General features: G+C 40.3%; 1 protein-coding gene across 1 annotated transcript in view; it reads left to right on the top strand.

The window, feature by feature from the left end:
* The window catches only part of LOC122813595 (vitellogenin-like), a 108,423-nt gene that overhangs the window by 63,202 nt on the left and 28,839 nt on the right, over positions 1–16,382 (top strand). The window contains exons 23-24 of the mRNA XM_044086006.1: positions 9,469–9,996; positions 13,635–13,691. Coding sequence (XP_043941941.1) covers positions 9,469–9,996; positions 13,635–13,691 — 585 coding nt within the window. The remainder of the gene's footprint in view (positions 1–9,468; positions 9,997–13,634; positions 13,692–16,382) is intronic.

The following is a 16,382-nucleotide window of genomic DNA, read 5'->3' as shown; positions in this document are numbered from 1 at the left end:
CTAGAAGCCCCCTCACCCTATGCCCATACAACAACTCAAAGGGTGAAAAACCCTGTGGATTTCTGGGGAACCTCTCTGTAAGCAAACAACAGATGGGGCAAATAGTTGTCCCATTTCCTCTTAAACTGGTCTGCAAATGCCTGTAGCATGGACTTGAGTGTAGAGTTTAACGTCTCAACAAGACCATTAGTCTGGGGGTGGTAGGGGCTGTTCTTTAGTTGCTTCACCCCATAGTAATTCCACGGGCAAGCCATCAGGTCTGACATGAAATTGGCACCTCTGTCAGTCAGTATTTCTTTTAGGAAACTACCCTGCTGAAAATCTCTAACAAAGCATTTGTCACATTTTCTGCCTCAATGGAGGACAAAGCCACTGCCTCTGGGTATCTTGTAACATAATCTACTACCACTAGGATATACTTTTTCCCCTGTGGAACTTGGGGTACTCAGAGGCCCAACAATATCCATAGCTACCTTCTGAAATGGCTCCTCAGTCACAGGCAAAGGCATCAAAGGTGCTTTCACCTTGTCTCCTGCCTTGCCTACCTTTTGGCACTGCTCACATGTCCTGCAGTACCCTGTTACATCTCTGGAAATCACAAGCCAATAGAAGTTCTGCATAATACATCTCTTTGTACATTTTATGCCCATATGACTTGCAAAGGGTATATCATGGGCTATGGCTAGAAATGCCAGATGGTAGGCTCTAGGCACTACCAACTGCTGTATTCTCTCACCCTCTTGCCCTCCCTCAGTGGTCCACTTTCTATACAGTAACCCTTTCTCCCAGTATACAGATTCCCCCTTCTCTTGAGAATCACGTGCCTCACTAGCTACCTGCCTCAGGCCTTATAATGTAGTGTCTGAGAGCTGAGCCTATCTCAACTTTTTCTTTGTAACTCTTCCCAGCTCCCCTTCCACAGGACATCTGGTATCCTCTGACAGCAGTGCCTCACTGTCCGCCTGGGTACTACTACTCACTTCTGCCCTTGCAGTCACTCTATCCAAGGAAACATCAATACCCACAAGCAGCTGTAGCTCTCCTTCAGTCTCACTGCTACAGGGTAGCTCCCTCCCTGAAGTAGCCACCTCAGCAGTCCTGGCTACAAGTGTGTGGTCTGTCTGGGTCACCCCCAGGCTACCAGACCCACATGTTTGTCTCCAAGCCTTAATGCGTGTAACTGCATGAACACACGGTACTGCCTTATCAAAATCACTCCCTATCAGGACATCTGCAGGGATATCCTTAAACGGATTCACTTCAGAAGCTCAAAATATTGAAATCTCAAATTTCCATATTTCGAGCCCAAGAAGCCGAATCCATATAATAGCGAAAGTTTAGAAGCGCAAAATTCAAAACCTCGAATACTAGAGGTTTTGAATTTCGTGCTTCTAAAGTTCCGCTGAAGTTATGTATTCAGGTAAGTGTGTGCGTGTTAAGGGGTTTGGGTAGGGGCTGTGGTGTGTGTCAGTATGTTTTGTTGCTATGATGTGTGTGTGCGAAGAGAAAGTAGCTTGTGTGGTGGTGTTTTGTGTGTGTGTGTGTATGTAGTGCAATCTCGGAGTGAGAATATTTAAGTAGAGGGGTGTGGGGGGTGCAGCCCCCCACATGGAAGCATGCAGGTGAGTTTGCCCCCCTGCTTTCATGTAGTAGAGTGATTGTGTGTGTTTGTGTGATGGGTGGTGTGTGTGTGTGTGTGTGTGTGTGTGTGTGTGTGTGTGTGTGTGTGTGTGTGTGTGTGTGTGTGTGTAGTAAAACCACAAAATTCAAAACTTCCGGTATTCGAGGTTTTGAATTTCATGGTTTTTAGTTTTCGTTGTTTTGTGGATTCCACTTCTTGGGCAAGAAATACTGACAGTCGAGATTTCAGTATTTTGAGCTTCTGAAGTGAATCCCCTTAAACACACCTACTTGCTGGCTTCCTTTTCCACCCTCCCAGTCAAGGTGAACCCTAGCCAAAGGTATTTGCAATGGGGTCACTCCTAAAGCTCTGACTGGAGTAGACTGCCCAGGCAAGTAGTGGTCCTCTGTAACCATTGCAGGCTTCACAATGGTTATGTCAAAGGCTGTGTCTCTCTTAGCAATGGTCTCCTTGCCGTTCACTAAGATAGGATATAACCTCTTGTGGTAGTGTGGTACCCTTGTTGTCTTAAGACAACCTATTGTTGGCATTTTGTTGTTCCCACTTACTGGCTCTCCCACATTTTGTTCCCCACCTTACCTTCATGTACATCTGTATGCTACATGGCCCCACTGGTTGCATTTAAAATGTTTAACCCTAGATCCTGGATGTGTACCTGGACTAGTGGCTTCCCCCTACTACTGGTATATTCTATTGGGGCAGTCTGGGCTGCCCACCATGAGTTCCTTTAAACCCATGAGCCGCACTGGGTGTCCCCTTCCTGTGCAGTGATGCGCTGCTTGCTATATATAGGTCTCCCTTCTTCCTCATCTTATCTGCAGTAGAGCATTGTCTATCAGCTAACCAGATCCTCATATCATCAGGCAAAGTGCTAAGTGCTTGTTCCCTCACCAAAAGGTCTGCCAGCCCTTCAAAAGTGGTGGCCTGACATCCACTCACCCACCTATGTAAATAAGTGCTCAGTTTAGCAATATATTCACATAGATTTTCATCTTCCTTGCGTCTATGCTCACAAAACTTTTTCCTATAAGTTTCAGGTGTTGGCTTAAAAAAATTCTAGTTTTTTACAACATTATAGTTTAAAAAGTCAACATCAGAGAGTTTGGATAGAACATTTATGGTTTTACCATGGAGCAAGGGGGCCAGGAACTGTACCCAGAGCCTTTAGTCAACATCATACTGTTTACATACCCTCTCAAACATATAAATGAAACTATCAAAATTATCCCCCTCTGTAAACTGTGGAAGAAATTTACTGACCTTTGTTGCTTCTGGGGTTCAGTTACTCCCTTCCCCATTACCGCCATGACTCTGGTGAAGAGTCAGCATCTCCTTTTCATGTTGCCTCTGCCTTTTCTTCTCCTCACCTTCCATTTCCAAATGCCTGGCCTCCAACTCAAATCTCTTTAACTCCAGATGGATTTTTAAGTCCTCTTGTGAAATGGGTGTTCTCTGAGTGCTATACATCTGCACGGCCAGTCTGATCATCCTCCGGGTTACTTTTTTCTGATGTAGCTGTGACCAAAACTGCAATCATGTCTGCTTTAGTCAGATTCCTATACATCAGTCCTTTAGCCTGGCACATCTCAGCCAACTGGCACCTTGTCAGCTTGCTATACGCCTCTGCTGACATGCTTGCCTGCTCTCCCTGACTAACTAAGCTAACAAAAGAAATAAAACAATTGTGATCTGAACTCTGAATGTTCACTGTGTGGCTGATTTAGAGTACAAAAAGACTTTCAGTGATCACAAGCCACTGGTGAATGTGATAACTGTCAATAAGGTCCACTTGCAGGGATTACTGGGAATTTTGTATAGGTTATCTATAAGCTGAAGTTGGTTTTCCCTTGGAAAAGTTCCTACAGATGGTCTCATTTAGTGGTGGGCTGGTACCAATAGGCCTAACAAAAAAGATAACTGATTTGTAGGCAGATTTAGCCAGGGATGATGAAATCAGGGTAGGGTGCAGGTGATGACTAAACTGGTAAGTTTAGGTTAAGGATATTAGAACCTGTTGTGGGTAGTTTTAGAATTTTTCTCTAGTGTAATGGAATTATCAAAGTCCAGGAAACGCTGACCATTCCTATTTGGCTTATTAAAGTCCCCTAGCAAGAAGGTATTTCATCGTCATCATCATCTTCTTTCGGCTGTTCCCGTTAGGGGTCACCACAGCAGATCACCTGTTTCCATTTCTTCCTGTCCGCTGCATCTTGCTCTGTCACACCAACCACCTGCATGTCCTCTCTCACCACATCCATAAACCTTATCTTAGGCCTTCCTCTGTTCCTGTTACCTGGTAGCTTCATCCTTAGCATCTTTTTTCCCAATATACTCAGCATCCCTCCTCAGCACATGTCCAAACCAATGTAATCTTGTCTCTCTGGCTTTGCCTCCAAACCTTACAACCTGGGCTGACCATCTAATATACTTATTCCTAATTCTGTCCACCCTCATCACACCCAGTGAAAATCTTAACATCTTTAATTCTGCCACATCCAGCTCAAACTCCTGCCTTTTTGTCAATGCCACTGTCTCCAACCCATATAACATAGCTGGTCTCAATACCCTCTTGTAGACCTTCCATTTCACTCTTACAGGTACTCGTCTGTCACAAATCACTCCTGACACTCTTCTCCACCCACTCCATCCTGCCTGCACTCTCTTCTTCACCTCTCTTCCACACTCACCGTTACTCTGAACTATTGACCCCAAGTATTTAAACTCATCCACCTTTGCCACCTCTACTCCTTGCATCCTCACCATTCCTCTATCCTCCCTCTCATTCACACACATATATTCTGTCTTAGTCCTGCTGACCTTCATTCCTCTTCTCTCTAGAGCATATCTCCATCTCTCCAGGGTCTTCTCCACCTGTTCCCTACTCTCACTACAGATCACAATGTCATCTGCAAACATCATAGTCCATGGGGACTCCTGTCTGATCTCGTCTAGCAACCTGTCCATCACCATTGCAACATCCATCACTCCCACCGCAGACCTCACCACTGTCACACTACCCTCGTACATATCCTGTACCACTCTTACATACTTTTCTGTCACTCCTGACTTCCTCATACAATACCACAACTCCTCTCTCGGTACCCTGTCATATGCTTTCTCTAAGTCTACAAAAAACAATGCAACTCCTTCTGAACTTCTCTGTACTTCCCCATCAACACTCTCAGAGCAAAGATCGCATCTGTAGTGCTCTTTCCTGGCATGAAACCATACTGCTGATCACTAATCATGACGTCCCTTCTTAACCTTGCTTCCACTACTCTTTCCCATAACTTCATTCTGTGACTGATCAATTTAATCCCTTTGTAGTTACTACAGCTCTACACATCACCCTTATTCTTAAAAATTGGTACCAAAACACTTTTTCTCCATTCCTCAGGCATCCTCTCACTTTCCAAGATTTCATTAAACAATCTGGTTAAAAAACTCCACTGCCATTTCACTTAAACACCACCATGCTTCCACAGGTATGTCATCTGGGCCAACAGCCTTTCCATTCTTCATTCTCTTCATAGCTATCCTTACTTCCTCCTTGCTAATCCATTGTACTTCATGATTCACTATCCCTACATCATCCAACCTTCTCTCCCTCGCATTCTCTTCATTCATCAACCCCTCAAAGTACCCTTTCCATCTCCTCAACACACTCTCCTCGCTTGTGAGTATGTTCCCTCATTATCCTTTATCACCTTTACCTGCTGCACATCTTTCCTAGCTCGGTCCCTCTGTCTAGTCAATCAGTACAGGTCCTTTTCTCCCTCCTTAGTGTCCAATCTTTCATACAACTCTTCATATGCCTTATCCTTAGCCTTCGCCACCTCTCTCTTTGCCATGCACCTCATCTCCTTATACTCCTGTCTACTTTCTTCATCTCTCTGACAATCCCACTTCTTCTTTTCCAACCTCTTTCTCTGTATACTCTCCTGTACTTCCTCATTCCACCACCATGTCTCCTTGTCATCCTTCCTCTGTCCAGATGTGATACCAAGCACCTTTCTAGCCGTCTCCCTTACTAGCTCTGCTGTAGTTACCCAGCTATTTGGTAACTCTTCACTGCCACCCAGTGCCTGCCTTAACTCATCCCTGAACTCCACCTCACAATTACCCTTTTTCAATTTCCACCATTTGATCCTTGGTGCTGCCCTCACACTCCGCCTCCTCCTCTTCTTGATCACCAATGTTATCCTACAAACCACCATCCTATGCTGCCTAACAACACTTTCTCTGGTCACCACATTACAGTCTCCAATCTCCTTCAAACTGGCCCTTCTACATAAGATATAATCCACCTGTGTGCATCTTCCTCCACTCTTGTATGTCACCCTATGCTCCTCCCTCTTGTTAAAATACGTATTCACCACAGCCATGTCCATCCTTTTCGCAAAATCCACTACCATCTGACCTCCTGCATTCCTTTGTTTAACACCATGCCTACCGATCACTTCCTCATCCCCTCTGTTCCCTTCACCAACATGCCCATTGAAATCTGCTCCAATCACCACTCTCTCACCCTTGGGTACAATCATCACCACTTCATCCAATTCACTCCAAAATTTTTCTTTCTCATCCATTGCACACCCAACTTGTGGAGCATATGCACTAACAACATTCATCCGTACACCATCAATTTCCAGCTTCATAAACATCACTCTATCTGACACTCTATTCACCTCCAAAACCGTCTTAGCATACTGTTCCTTCAGAATAACTCCTACACCATTTCTCCTCCCATCCACACCATGATAAAACAATTTGAACCCACCTCCAATACACCTAGCCTTACTCCCCTTCCATCTGGTCTCTTGCACACACAATATACCAACCTTCCTTCTGTCCATCATATCAGCTAGCTCTCTCCCTATACCAGTCATACTGCCAACATTCAAAGTTCCAACCCTCACTACCAGAGTCTTAGCCTTTCTCCTCTCTTCCTGCCTTCGGCCATGTCTTCCGCCTCTTCTCCTCCTTCAGCCAACAGTAGCCCAATTTCCACCAGCACCCTGTAGGCTAACAGTACTGGTGGCAGTCGTTGTTAACCCAGGCCTCGACAGATCCGGTATAAAAATGTTTATTGGTGTCTGCATGAAATCATTTGCAAAGTTTTACGCCGGATGCCCTTCCTGACGCAACCCTCCCCATCTATCTGGGCTTGGGACCAGCACAAAGAAATGCACTGGCTTGTGCATCCCCAGTGGCTGGGTAGCAAGAAGGTATTTGGTTTGATATTTAAACACTCAATGGTGTTAACGTAGTTTCTATTATATTTGGGTGACATTGATGGGGATCTGTAGCTAGCAATGAAGTAATAGTTGGATTTGTTAAGGATTATTTTAATTTCCAGGAGCTTCAAGTTAAGATCATGCATGATATAATAACAGGAGATGTTTATTTCTGACAAATAGATACATCCTCACAGTTAACCAAGGGTCTGAATGCTGATAGACACTAACTCCTGGTACAGAGGAAGATCTCTCATTGTACTGAAACCACATCTCATTTACTGCAGTAATATGACTGTGTTTGCATTGCATGGGGACTCATGTTCTGTCATTTTTACATTTAAACTCCTATCAATGAGTAATGCCGACATAATGTCAAGTTTGCTTTGTTGGAGGGTCCATTAAAAGGGACTCTGCCTAAAACATGTACTGCTGTGTCAACAAAGGCTTCTCAGACTGTATGCAAAAGACCTGGTACGGGGGTATAAGCCATCCTTGCAGAAACAAGTTTTATCTGATTTCAGGCCAGCACATATGAGATCCCTTAGAATGGCATCAGCTACTTAGCCAAACTTTAAAACCAGTTATCTTATCTTGGTACCTAGACATCATTCTTGCAAAAGACACAATGCTATTCAAGACAAGTGTTTTTTCTGTCTCAGAAACACTCTTAGTTCAATTATGTTACTTTACATTCCCATCTTCACGGAACACATGAGATCATTCACTACCAAATAGGCCATCATTAGATCACCGTCATGTTTGTCTGGTTTAATGGACTTATACAATTGTAACATCACAGACAGCACCATTTTCTTGAAATTAATGTTTTGAAATGATACTTTTGCTCTTACTGTCAGCTGGAACAAAACAGTAGCACTAATTCGAAGCTGGCTCTTAAGCAAAAGTTTTCAGGATTTACAGTAATCAGTAGTCTGCAGGATGTCTTGGAAATAATGTTCATCTGCTCCTTCTCTCACCAGAAGCAAAACAGAAACACTAATTTCAAGATGATTCCTGAACAGAAATTTGTAGGGTATCTGGTGATTAGTAATTTTGTCCCAGATGTTCCAGACTTTAAAAGTAATATGAAAAAAGGGCTTAACACTAGTTATTAAAGTGTGCATAAAGTGCAAGGCTGGGTGTAAAAGAGGGGATGTCTTAAGCTTAAATAGTTTAAGGGGGTGACCATCCCAGTCTGATCTTCTAGTTGGAGGCACTTCCAAAGTCAAATTTAAACTAGGGGTGGGCAAATCAAGAGCCTCTGACTTTAGTAGCATGACAGGGACTGAGTAAGATGGAGGAAAGCATCTAAAATAGTCATACAATCGGAGAAGTCACAGAGCAGTTTAAGCTTAGAATATTAAACCTTTTCTTTGCCTGCTTACCTTAAATAAAAAGTTGCAAATCCTCTCACAAATCAGCTGTATTTCATCCCTTTGAGTCAGAGAATGGAAAGAAATATTTGATAGTTGTCTCAAACAAAAAAACTCTAAAGTAATACAATTCTAAACAGTAATTGCAATTCATTAATAGTTATCCTGCTTAATTGGCATACTAACTATGTAATTGATAGCATTAAATTAGAATATTATGAAACTCAGTGTACTAAATAATTTCTTTCTCCAGATTACAGGGCCTGTTTATATTACTCATACATTCAATGCCTAAAATATATCAAGCCTTCTGTTTGAAAGTTACCTGACTGATATTGTAACTTGTTGACAATTGAAGTTATTTACTGGTGGGGAAATGACACATACAGGCCAGTTTGTGAGATACAATATTTATTTACACCTTTTTCATGGCTATTCTCATAATCCCTGTTATAACAGTTCTATCACTCATATTTTCAAAGGTAAATCCAGTACTTGTAAACATGATCCCTCAGGCACACGATATAAATCATCACCTTAGCATAGCTGTGACAGAACAACTTCCCTCTGGGTGAGTTATGGTATAATCCCAGCTTCAGGAAGACACTTCACACCGGTGAAACTGGAGTGCTGGATATCCAGTCATTATACATCACTGTATGTCTGTACGTGGAAATGAATAATAATCACATATGAGCTTTACTAGCAGAGCGAGTGTAGCAGCTGAGGCAATGCCATGCTGCAGAAGAAAGTCTTAAATCAATGTGAAATCTTAGATACCATTCATGTGGTTTCTTAGTACATGTAGTCAGTTGAAGAGTGGGGTGGTCTGAGGTATGGGTCAGCCAGCAAAAGTAGAAATGACCAGAAATCGTGCATAAAAATACATGTACAGTAAAGTAAAATTATGTAGTTCATAGTCTAAAATTTACATCTGTCCATTAAAGTTTATGTGCTTATATTTCACACTGGGACTGTTTCCATGAATGCTGCATTTTAAGTCCCAACTTTTCATGATATATTCATAAGCTACTACAGAAAATGCTTTATCTTTTATAGGAAATATGTGTGCCCCAGTACTAAATCTTCCTCTTCTAGAAATATATTCCTTCCAAAAATGTGATAACTTTTATTAAAAGTGATCAGCATAACAATTAGATGTCTATCCATAGGTCATCCATAGATTTTAACTTTAGTTTTCGTCATCCTACAGGACCGCAGTAGGAAACATAGAAACAAGCATTCACATCAGTCTGATAACACCAGTTCTAGTAGTTCATCCAGCAGTGAGTCTTGGGACTTGCACAAGAGTAAGAAAGAACGACAAAATCAACAGGATGCCATGCAGAGGCACAGAGAACAAGGGCATAGAAGACAAAACAAGGGCAAAAGGAGCAGCAGCAGCAGCAGTGAAGAAAGTAGTAACAGCAGCAGCAACAGCAGCAGCAGCAGCAGTGAAAGCGGCAACAGACGCTCTAGTTCTTCATCAAGCTCTTCTGCTGAGAATCAGAGGAAGAAGCACCAGTCGGTCTCACACAACATACACCAGTCTAATAGGGAACAACAACAAAAGCAATCCAAACACAGAAAGCAGCAGAGCAGCAGCAGCAGTTCTAGCAGCAGCAGCAGCGGCAGTTCTAGCAGGAGCAGCGGCAGTTCTAGCAGCAGCAGCAGCAGTTCTAGCAGCAGCAGCAGCCATAGAAGAGGTAGTAGGTGGGGTCACAGCAGCCATCATCAACAGGTAATGTAATTGTAGTTCTTTTGCTGCCAAATGTTTCTTAGGCAAAGTGTTTAGCCAACATTACAATTGCTGGGAGGTGACTTGATTGTCATCCTACTGAAATAAAGACCATCTCATCTACAGTTTGTTAAAATATACATGCTGATTTCACTCACATTTGCAGAAATGGCACATAAGTGCTACTGCAGCTGGAATATTTTACAGCCACATTGAGTGAGATCATAAGTAGAGTTTTTGTCAATCTGGCATAAGTTATACATTTATATTTCAAGCTTGCTATAAGAATGAATAAACTGACAGTCATTATTCAAAATATTCCCTGCACTCAGTGGGTGTGTACTAAAGTCTGAGGAAAGATGCGCATGTAATTGCTTACTACAAGGTTAATATAATTTTGTTTAGGAGATAAACACCATTAACAAGAATATGTTAGAAAATGCTATGCTTTTGCAAATTATTTTCATTTTACTATTTATGCAGGATATCTGTGCTTTTTTAATTGCATCCTGCTTTGCTTTTGGTTTGTTGCATTTACTCATATAAACACACACACACACACACACACACACACACACACACACACACACACACACACACACACACACACACAGACACACACGTGTGTGTGTGTGTGTGTGTGTGTGTGTGTGTGTGTGTGTGTGTGTGTGTGCGTATAGAATGATATAGCGACACACAATAAGCATTGTTGCTTACTAACAAGAGGTCTCTGGGTTTAATTCTACACTGAGGTGCACCCTGTGTGGGCTTTGCATGTCCTTTCTAAGTCTGTGTGAGTTTTCTTTGGCTAATAAAATTTCTTCCCACACCTGAAACAAACATACAGTAGGTAGACTGATGACTGTATGACTCTAATTGTACATTGGTGAGAAAGGCTGTCTAGGTGTGATGGGTAAGAAAGGCCTCTGCTTCCATTCCATACTTGCCTTGGAAATTTTGCAGGCAGTGTTTTCTGTCCTTAGGATCCTTGCAAGAGATAGCTGAATGTTGACAACATCGGATGGATGCTACATCAGTATCCTCAAATATTAACTTGCAGCTTGCAAAAAGTATATTGAAAAGGCAATACAATCATACTAAATTCTACAAAAACGTTTTGCAATCTGTATTTTAATTCATTAAAGTTTTTTGTTGAAAATAATATCGTCATGTATGCATCTGAATCAAATGCAATTCCACTTTCTAAAATTTAGTATGAATCTATTACCATTTTTTAGGATGTTTAGTATGTCATAGTAAAGGAGGTTTATGGATATAGATGGATAAAGTCCATTTAAATGCAGCAAATCAAATACAGAACATGATACAATATAAAAAATAGATATTCTACATATAAACTAAAAATGATTAAAAGAACTCATTCTGCAATGCTGATTTTATCACTAATTGACAATGTCTGTTTCCCTAACAGAATTTTCTGTCATTTTCCATTCTCTTATCTTTCAATTAAGATAAAAACTTTTTCAGAATCAAAACACAGTGCTTGATTCAAACCCATAAGTGTTTTACTATGTTTTGTATCAAGCTTGCTTATGCTTTATTAGAAGACAAACATTTTCTAGGTTTTATTGTTATCAGCAAACAGGAACAGCTTTTCCTTGTGACTGTAGTATTGCTTAAAAAGTCTATAAAAATAAATGGAAGAGTGCAGATCAGTTTGGTTCTCTACTACTTAGCATTTAATTAATAGAATGACTGGTATTCCACTCATTATTTGTACTGCTTTACTAACCATTGCTGCTCAACTTCCAAATTCAAGTAATATACTTACTTCCGTAGCAAAAGCTATTTAAAAAAACACATTTAGAGCTGCTCTTTTGTAAATATTGTTGCTATAAAATAATAAATATTCACTTGCATATTTGGCACAGCTTATCTTCAACTAATCGGTTTTGACCAGATCCTTTCCAGCTTAGCTCTGTCCTACTTGTGTCCTGTAAAGATAGCTGTTTGGAGATACCATGTCTACAAAACATGAAAGCCAGGCTACAGACAGTGCTATTGTTAAAATGCAGGTTATTTGTTGTATTGAATTTTTGATTTTCATTACTGCACTCAAACTGATTTAAATAAAATAAGCAGTTTACTACTGCTTATTTTATTTAACTCCACTTGGGGGCTGCAGTGGTGCAGCGGTTAGCGTTGTCACTTCACAGCAAGAGGTTCTCTGATTTGATTCTCAGCTGGGGTACCTTCTTTGCAGAGTCTGCATGCCCTCCCTACGGTCACATGGGTTTCCTGTGGGTGCTCTGATTTCCTCCCTCTTTCCAAAGCCCTGCAGTAGGTGGATTGGACACACTAAATTGGCCAAAGGTGAGAGTGTGTGCGCGAATGAGTGGTGTGAATGATCTACCACAGCAAGGCTAGCCACCCGGCAATGTAAACCTTGGCTCAAGATGATTGTCACTATGGAAGTGACACCTTAACCCCATTTGTAAAATGGGAAAAAGGGGTTGAGGATAGATGGATGGATAGATGAAGTAGTTTAATACTTTAATGTGAAATATTGTTCTCAAATTAAAATGTAACTGTTGCTGAGGATTCCAAGCAATTGACGTCCAGCTTGCTAGAAATCAAGGACCTGAAACCTCATTAACAGACTATCAGGACTATAGCACAGGCCATACATAGGGCAGAAAAAATACAAAACAGTAAATGATGCCTGTTTCATATTTGCTTTGTTTAGTGTGTATGAAATTGGCAGTCACTGTTTTCTGAAATCATGTAAAGATGTAAATATTTTGAGTAACTTTGGGGGTGGTACTGTTAGTTCTTCTCTTCATTTCTCTGGAAGTTTGATATATTTTCTGTCGGTCTGTCTAGTCCTGTTGCTTTATATGTTTTCTGTTTTTGCACTTTTTTTAGGATTAGCAACATTTTAAATTACTTAGTATCCAGTTTGTTTGCATAGATATGCTGAGTGGATTACTGTTAGTTCATTAAGATTCTTTTATAAATTAAATCTATATAAATTGACCAAATTGCTATTTCTGACTTTACTTTATCTCCTTCTACTGTTACCATTCTGTTGATCTGCCTAATAAAAAAAAAAAAAAAAAAAAAAATATATATATATATATATATATATATATATATATATATATATATATATATATATATATATATATATATATATATATATATATATGGGACATTTTGTATGGCTCTTTAATATATTCGAAATATATTTTTGTTGTAATAAAAATTATTGATTTTAAACATTCTTCTAGTATTTGTAAATCTTCATAAATGTTTGAATTTTGAATTTGTGCATTTGCATTTTGCTGAATAGTGAGACCACTAAACTCCATCCAGGTGACGCTCCATGTTTACATCTTCTCATCCTTGAGGGAGCACTGCATGAAGTATTGTCTCTTTCCTTAGGCTACCAAGCATTGCCCATCTACTGCCATTTCCTTAATTATGCCCACTTAAAATACTTTTATCTATTTAGACCAGAGGTCTATAGATTCTACCTAATCAGTGAACAGCTGTATGGGTGCAAACTATTTTAATAGTGGGTTACTTATCAGGATTTGTTCTGGTATACTGTTTATTCTGAGAAGACGGCTGATCAGCAATCTTAAATTCACAATAGGTTTACTTTTTTGTCTTTGAAGGATTCTGCTTCAGGGGATATATTCAGCTACAGTTTCAGGTCAACACCTAAGCAGAAGGTAAGTCCTTCAATTAATTAAATTTTGTATGCATAATGCTGCTTAAGCAATGCATTGTACTTAAAATACAGTGGAAGACATTGGGGTTTGCTATAGATGGACACCCTTTACTAAATAATTGTCGTATGCAAACTACAGAGCATATCAATGTACATAGAAACATGCTCAAAATGAGAGCATTATGTAAAGTGCTCACTTAATAATCCTATGTAGTAAGTATATGAAAGTAATATGCATCAGAGTAGACCATAATAAAGTATTGTCCTTTTCTTTCTCAAAATTCAGTTATACCATTTGTTACAGTACTGATTAAAAATGGTTTGTTTGTTTGTGACTATGGTTGTCCCTGTACAGAGCTAAATATTCCAGTTATTTGAAAGCATTATCTGCCAAACATCAAACTGTCACCATCAGATATGCCCATCTGTTCCTTTATCTGACAACCTCACCTGCAGTCAAAGAGAACACATTCTGTGTAGGCTGTCACCCATGCAGATATGAATATGCATCTGTGAAAGAGAACACATTCTGTATGGGCTGTCATCTATAGAGATATGAGCATGCTTCTATGAAAGAGTACGCATTCTGTATGGGCTGTCACCTTTGGAGATATGAGCATGTTTCTATGAAAGAGAACACATTCTGTATGGGCTGTCACCTATGGAGATATGAGCATGCTTCTATGAAGGAGAACAAATTCTGTATGGGCTGTCACCTATGGAGATATGAGCATGCTTCTATGAAGGAGAACACATTCTGTATGGGCTGTCACCTATGGAGATATGAACATGCTTCTATGAAAGAGAACACATTCTGTATGGGCTGTCACCTATGGAGATATGAGCATGCTTCTATGAAATAGAACACATTCTGTATGGGCTGTCACCTATGGAGATATGAGCATGCTTCTATGAAGGAGAACACATTCTGTATGGGCTGTCACCTATGGAGATATGAGCATGTTTCTATGAAAGAGAACACATTCTGTATGGGCTGTCACCTATGGAGATATGAGCATGCTTCTATTCATACTTCTACACCTTTATATCTACTCACAGCACTGCAAAAGGAAGTTCTTTTTACCTTGACCAGTTACATCTGACTTACTACTTAGACTGGGGCCCATAGATGGCCATATCAATCTACTCTGGCTGTGACCAAAGGTTCCCCTTCCCAGCAGCTGGGTAAGTCTAACTTTCCCCTTGACTATGAGCCAAAGGCATCCTTACCTATCTGACTGCAGCTAGCAGGTACTCCCTCCAACCAGTGGCGTGAATCATTATCACTGCAGATTGTGGTGGCACTTTTCCCCTACTCAAAAACTGATCTAAGCCCTCTGTATGCATTGCATCACCAAGGTGAATCTGACTTGTTCTGTCACACACACATACACTGAGAGCTAACACGACCAGTTCTATGTCCCACAATCAGTGGTGTTCATGCATGCTCGTCAGGGTGCCAGTTCACTGTCCCTTAATGGTTGAGGCAATCCTGCTGCTCACTCCCGTCTTCCGATGCCCAGCACTTCCAGCATCAGAACTACTAATAAATCAGGTTGTCTGAATTGCAGGGCTTTATTGCTGTATGTCACAGTCTCAAGCTTATTAGAGGCCATGGATTTATCATCTTCTAATCATCCTTAACAAAGGAGTAATTAGCAATACAACATGACAATTGTGTGCAATCACTTTCTTTTAAAGGATGGTTGAAACGTAAGAAAAAAAATCATACGGATCAAAGAAGATTTAAGTCAATTTCATGACAGACAAAAGAGTGCTTTCTTGCAGAAGAAATAGGGATGTTTACATCTGATTAGTATTTATCGCCTGCAAGATTTTAATTTATAATATAAGCTTTGGGGATTGTACCATGGGAGATTTCTTTATAAATAAAGACAGTAATAGGTTTTTGCATGCTTTAGGTTTTGTTAGTTAAAACATTGCCAAATAATGCTGGGACCTTTAATGCCTGTTTTACAGGGTTAATAACAATGTTATGCACCACACTTTTAAAAGAAAAGTATATGCAGAATCTAGATATACATTATATACACGAAGTACCCATTACTGAATTTTTCATGTGGAATTTCTGAAGAGGTTTATTGACATAGTATATCTAATTTACAAATTAAAGAGGGAAAACAACCATGTGACTTCAGATATGAGAGTTTCTAAACAGGATGATGTCCATATAGCTAGATACTACAAACAAAACAGTATGAAGGCGTAATGTAAGGGGGCTGTTCTGGGGTAAATGTTCTGTTTCTCATCCATTGATCTAAGATGGACTTGAATATGGACCGGGAAGAACTTTGTTTTATATGGACAGGAAGTCTGTTCCAAAGCAACAGTATCCTTTGCAAGATATACCCGTCCCTCCAAATCATTCTATCGATGTTGCATATGAGGTTTAGTACCCTAGACTTGAGTATTTCTGATACCATTTAACTTGCTGATGTGCAGTAAATCCATCAATATTGGGTCAGAGATGCCTTGTATGCCAAACGCAGGTCACGTCTTGGCAGTATGTAGGATACCAAGTATAGTGAAAGGGCTTTAAGTCTTCATTTAAATTGATATCTTGATATAGAGAGGAACCCATTCTGCTGCAAAGACCATGGTACCTTTCTGCACTGTGGGAGCTTAGTGAATGTACCATATAAAAGACAATGGCATCTTAAATGTGTAACCA

Source organism: Protopterus annectens, chromosome 10.part0, assembly GCF_019279795.1.
Source record: "Protopterus annectens isolate FY-2018-M chromosome 10.part0, PAN1.0, whole genome shotgun sequence".
Lineage (NCBI taxonomy): Eukaryota > Metazoa > Chordata > Ceratodontiformes > Protopteridae > Protopterus > Protopterus annectens.
This window is presented reverse-complemented; position numbering and strand designations above follow the sequence as displayed.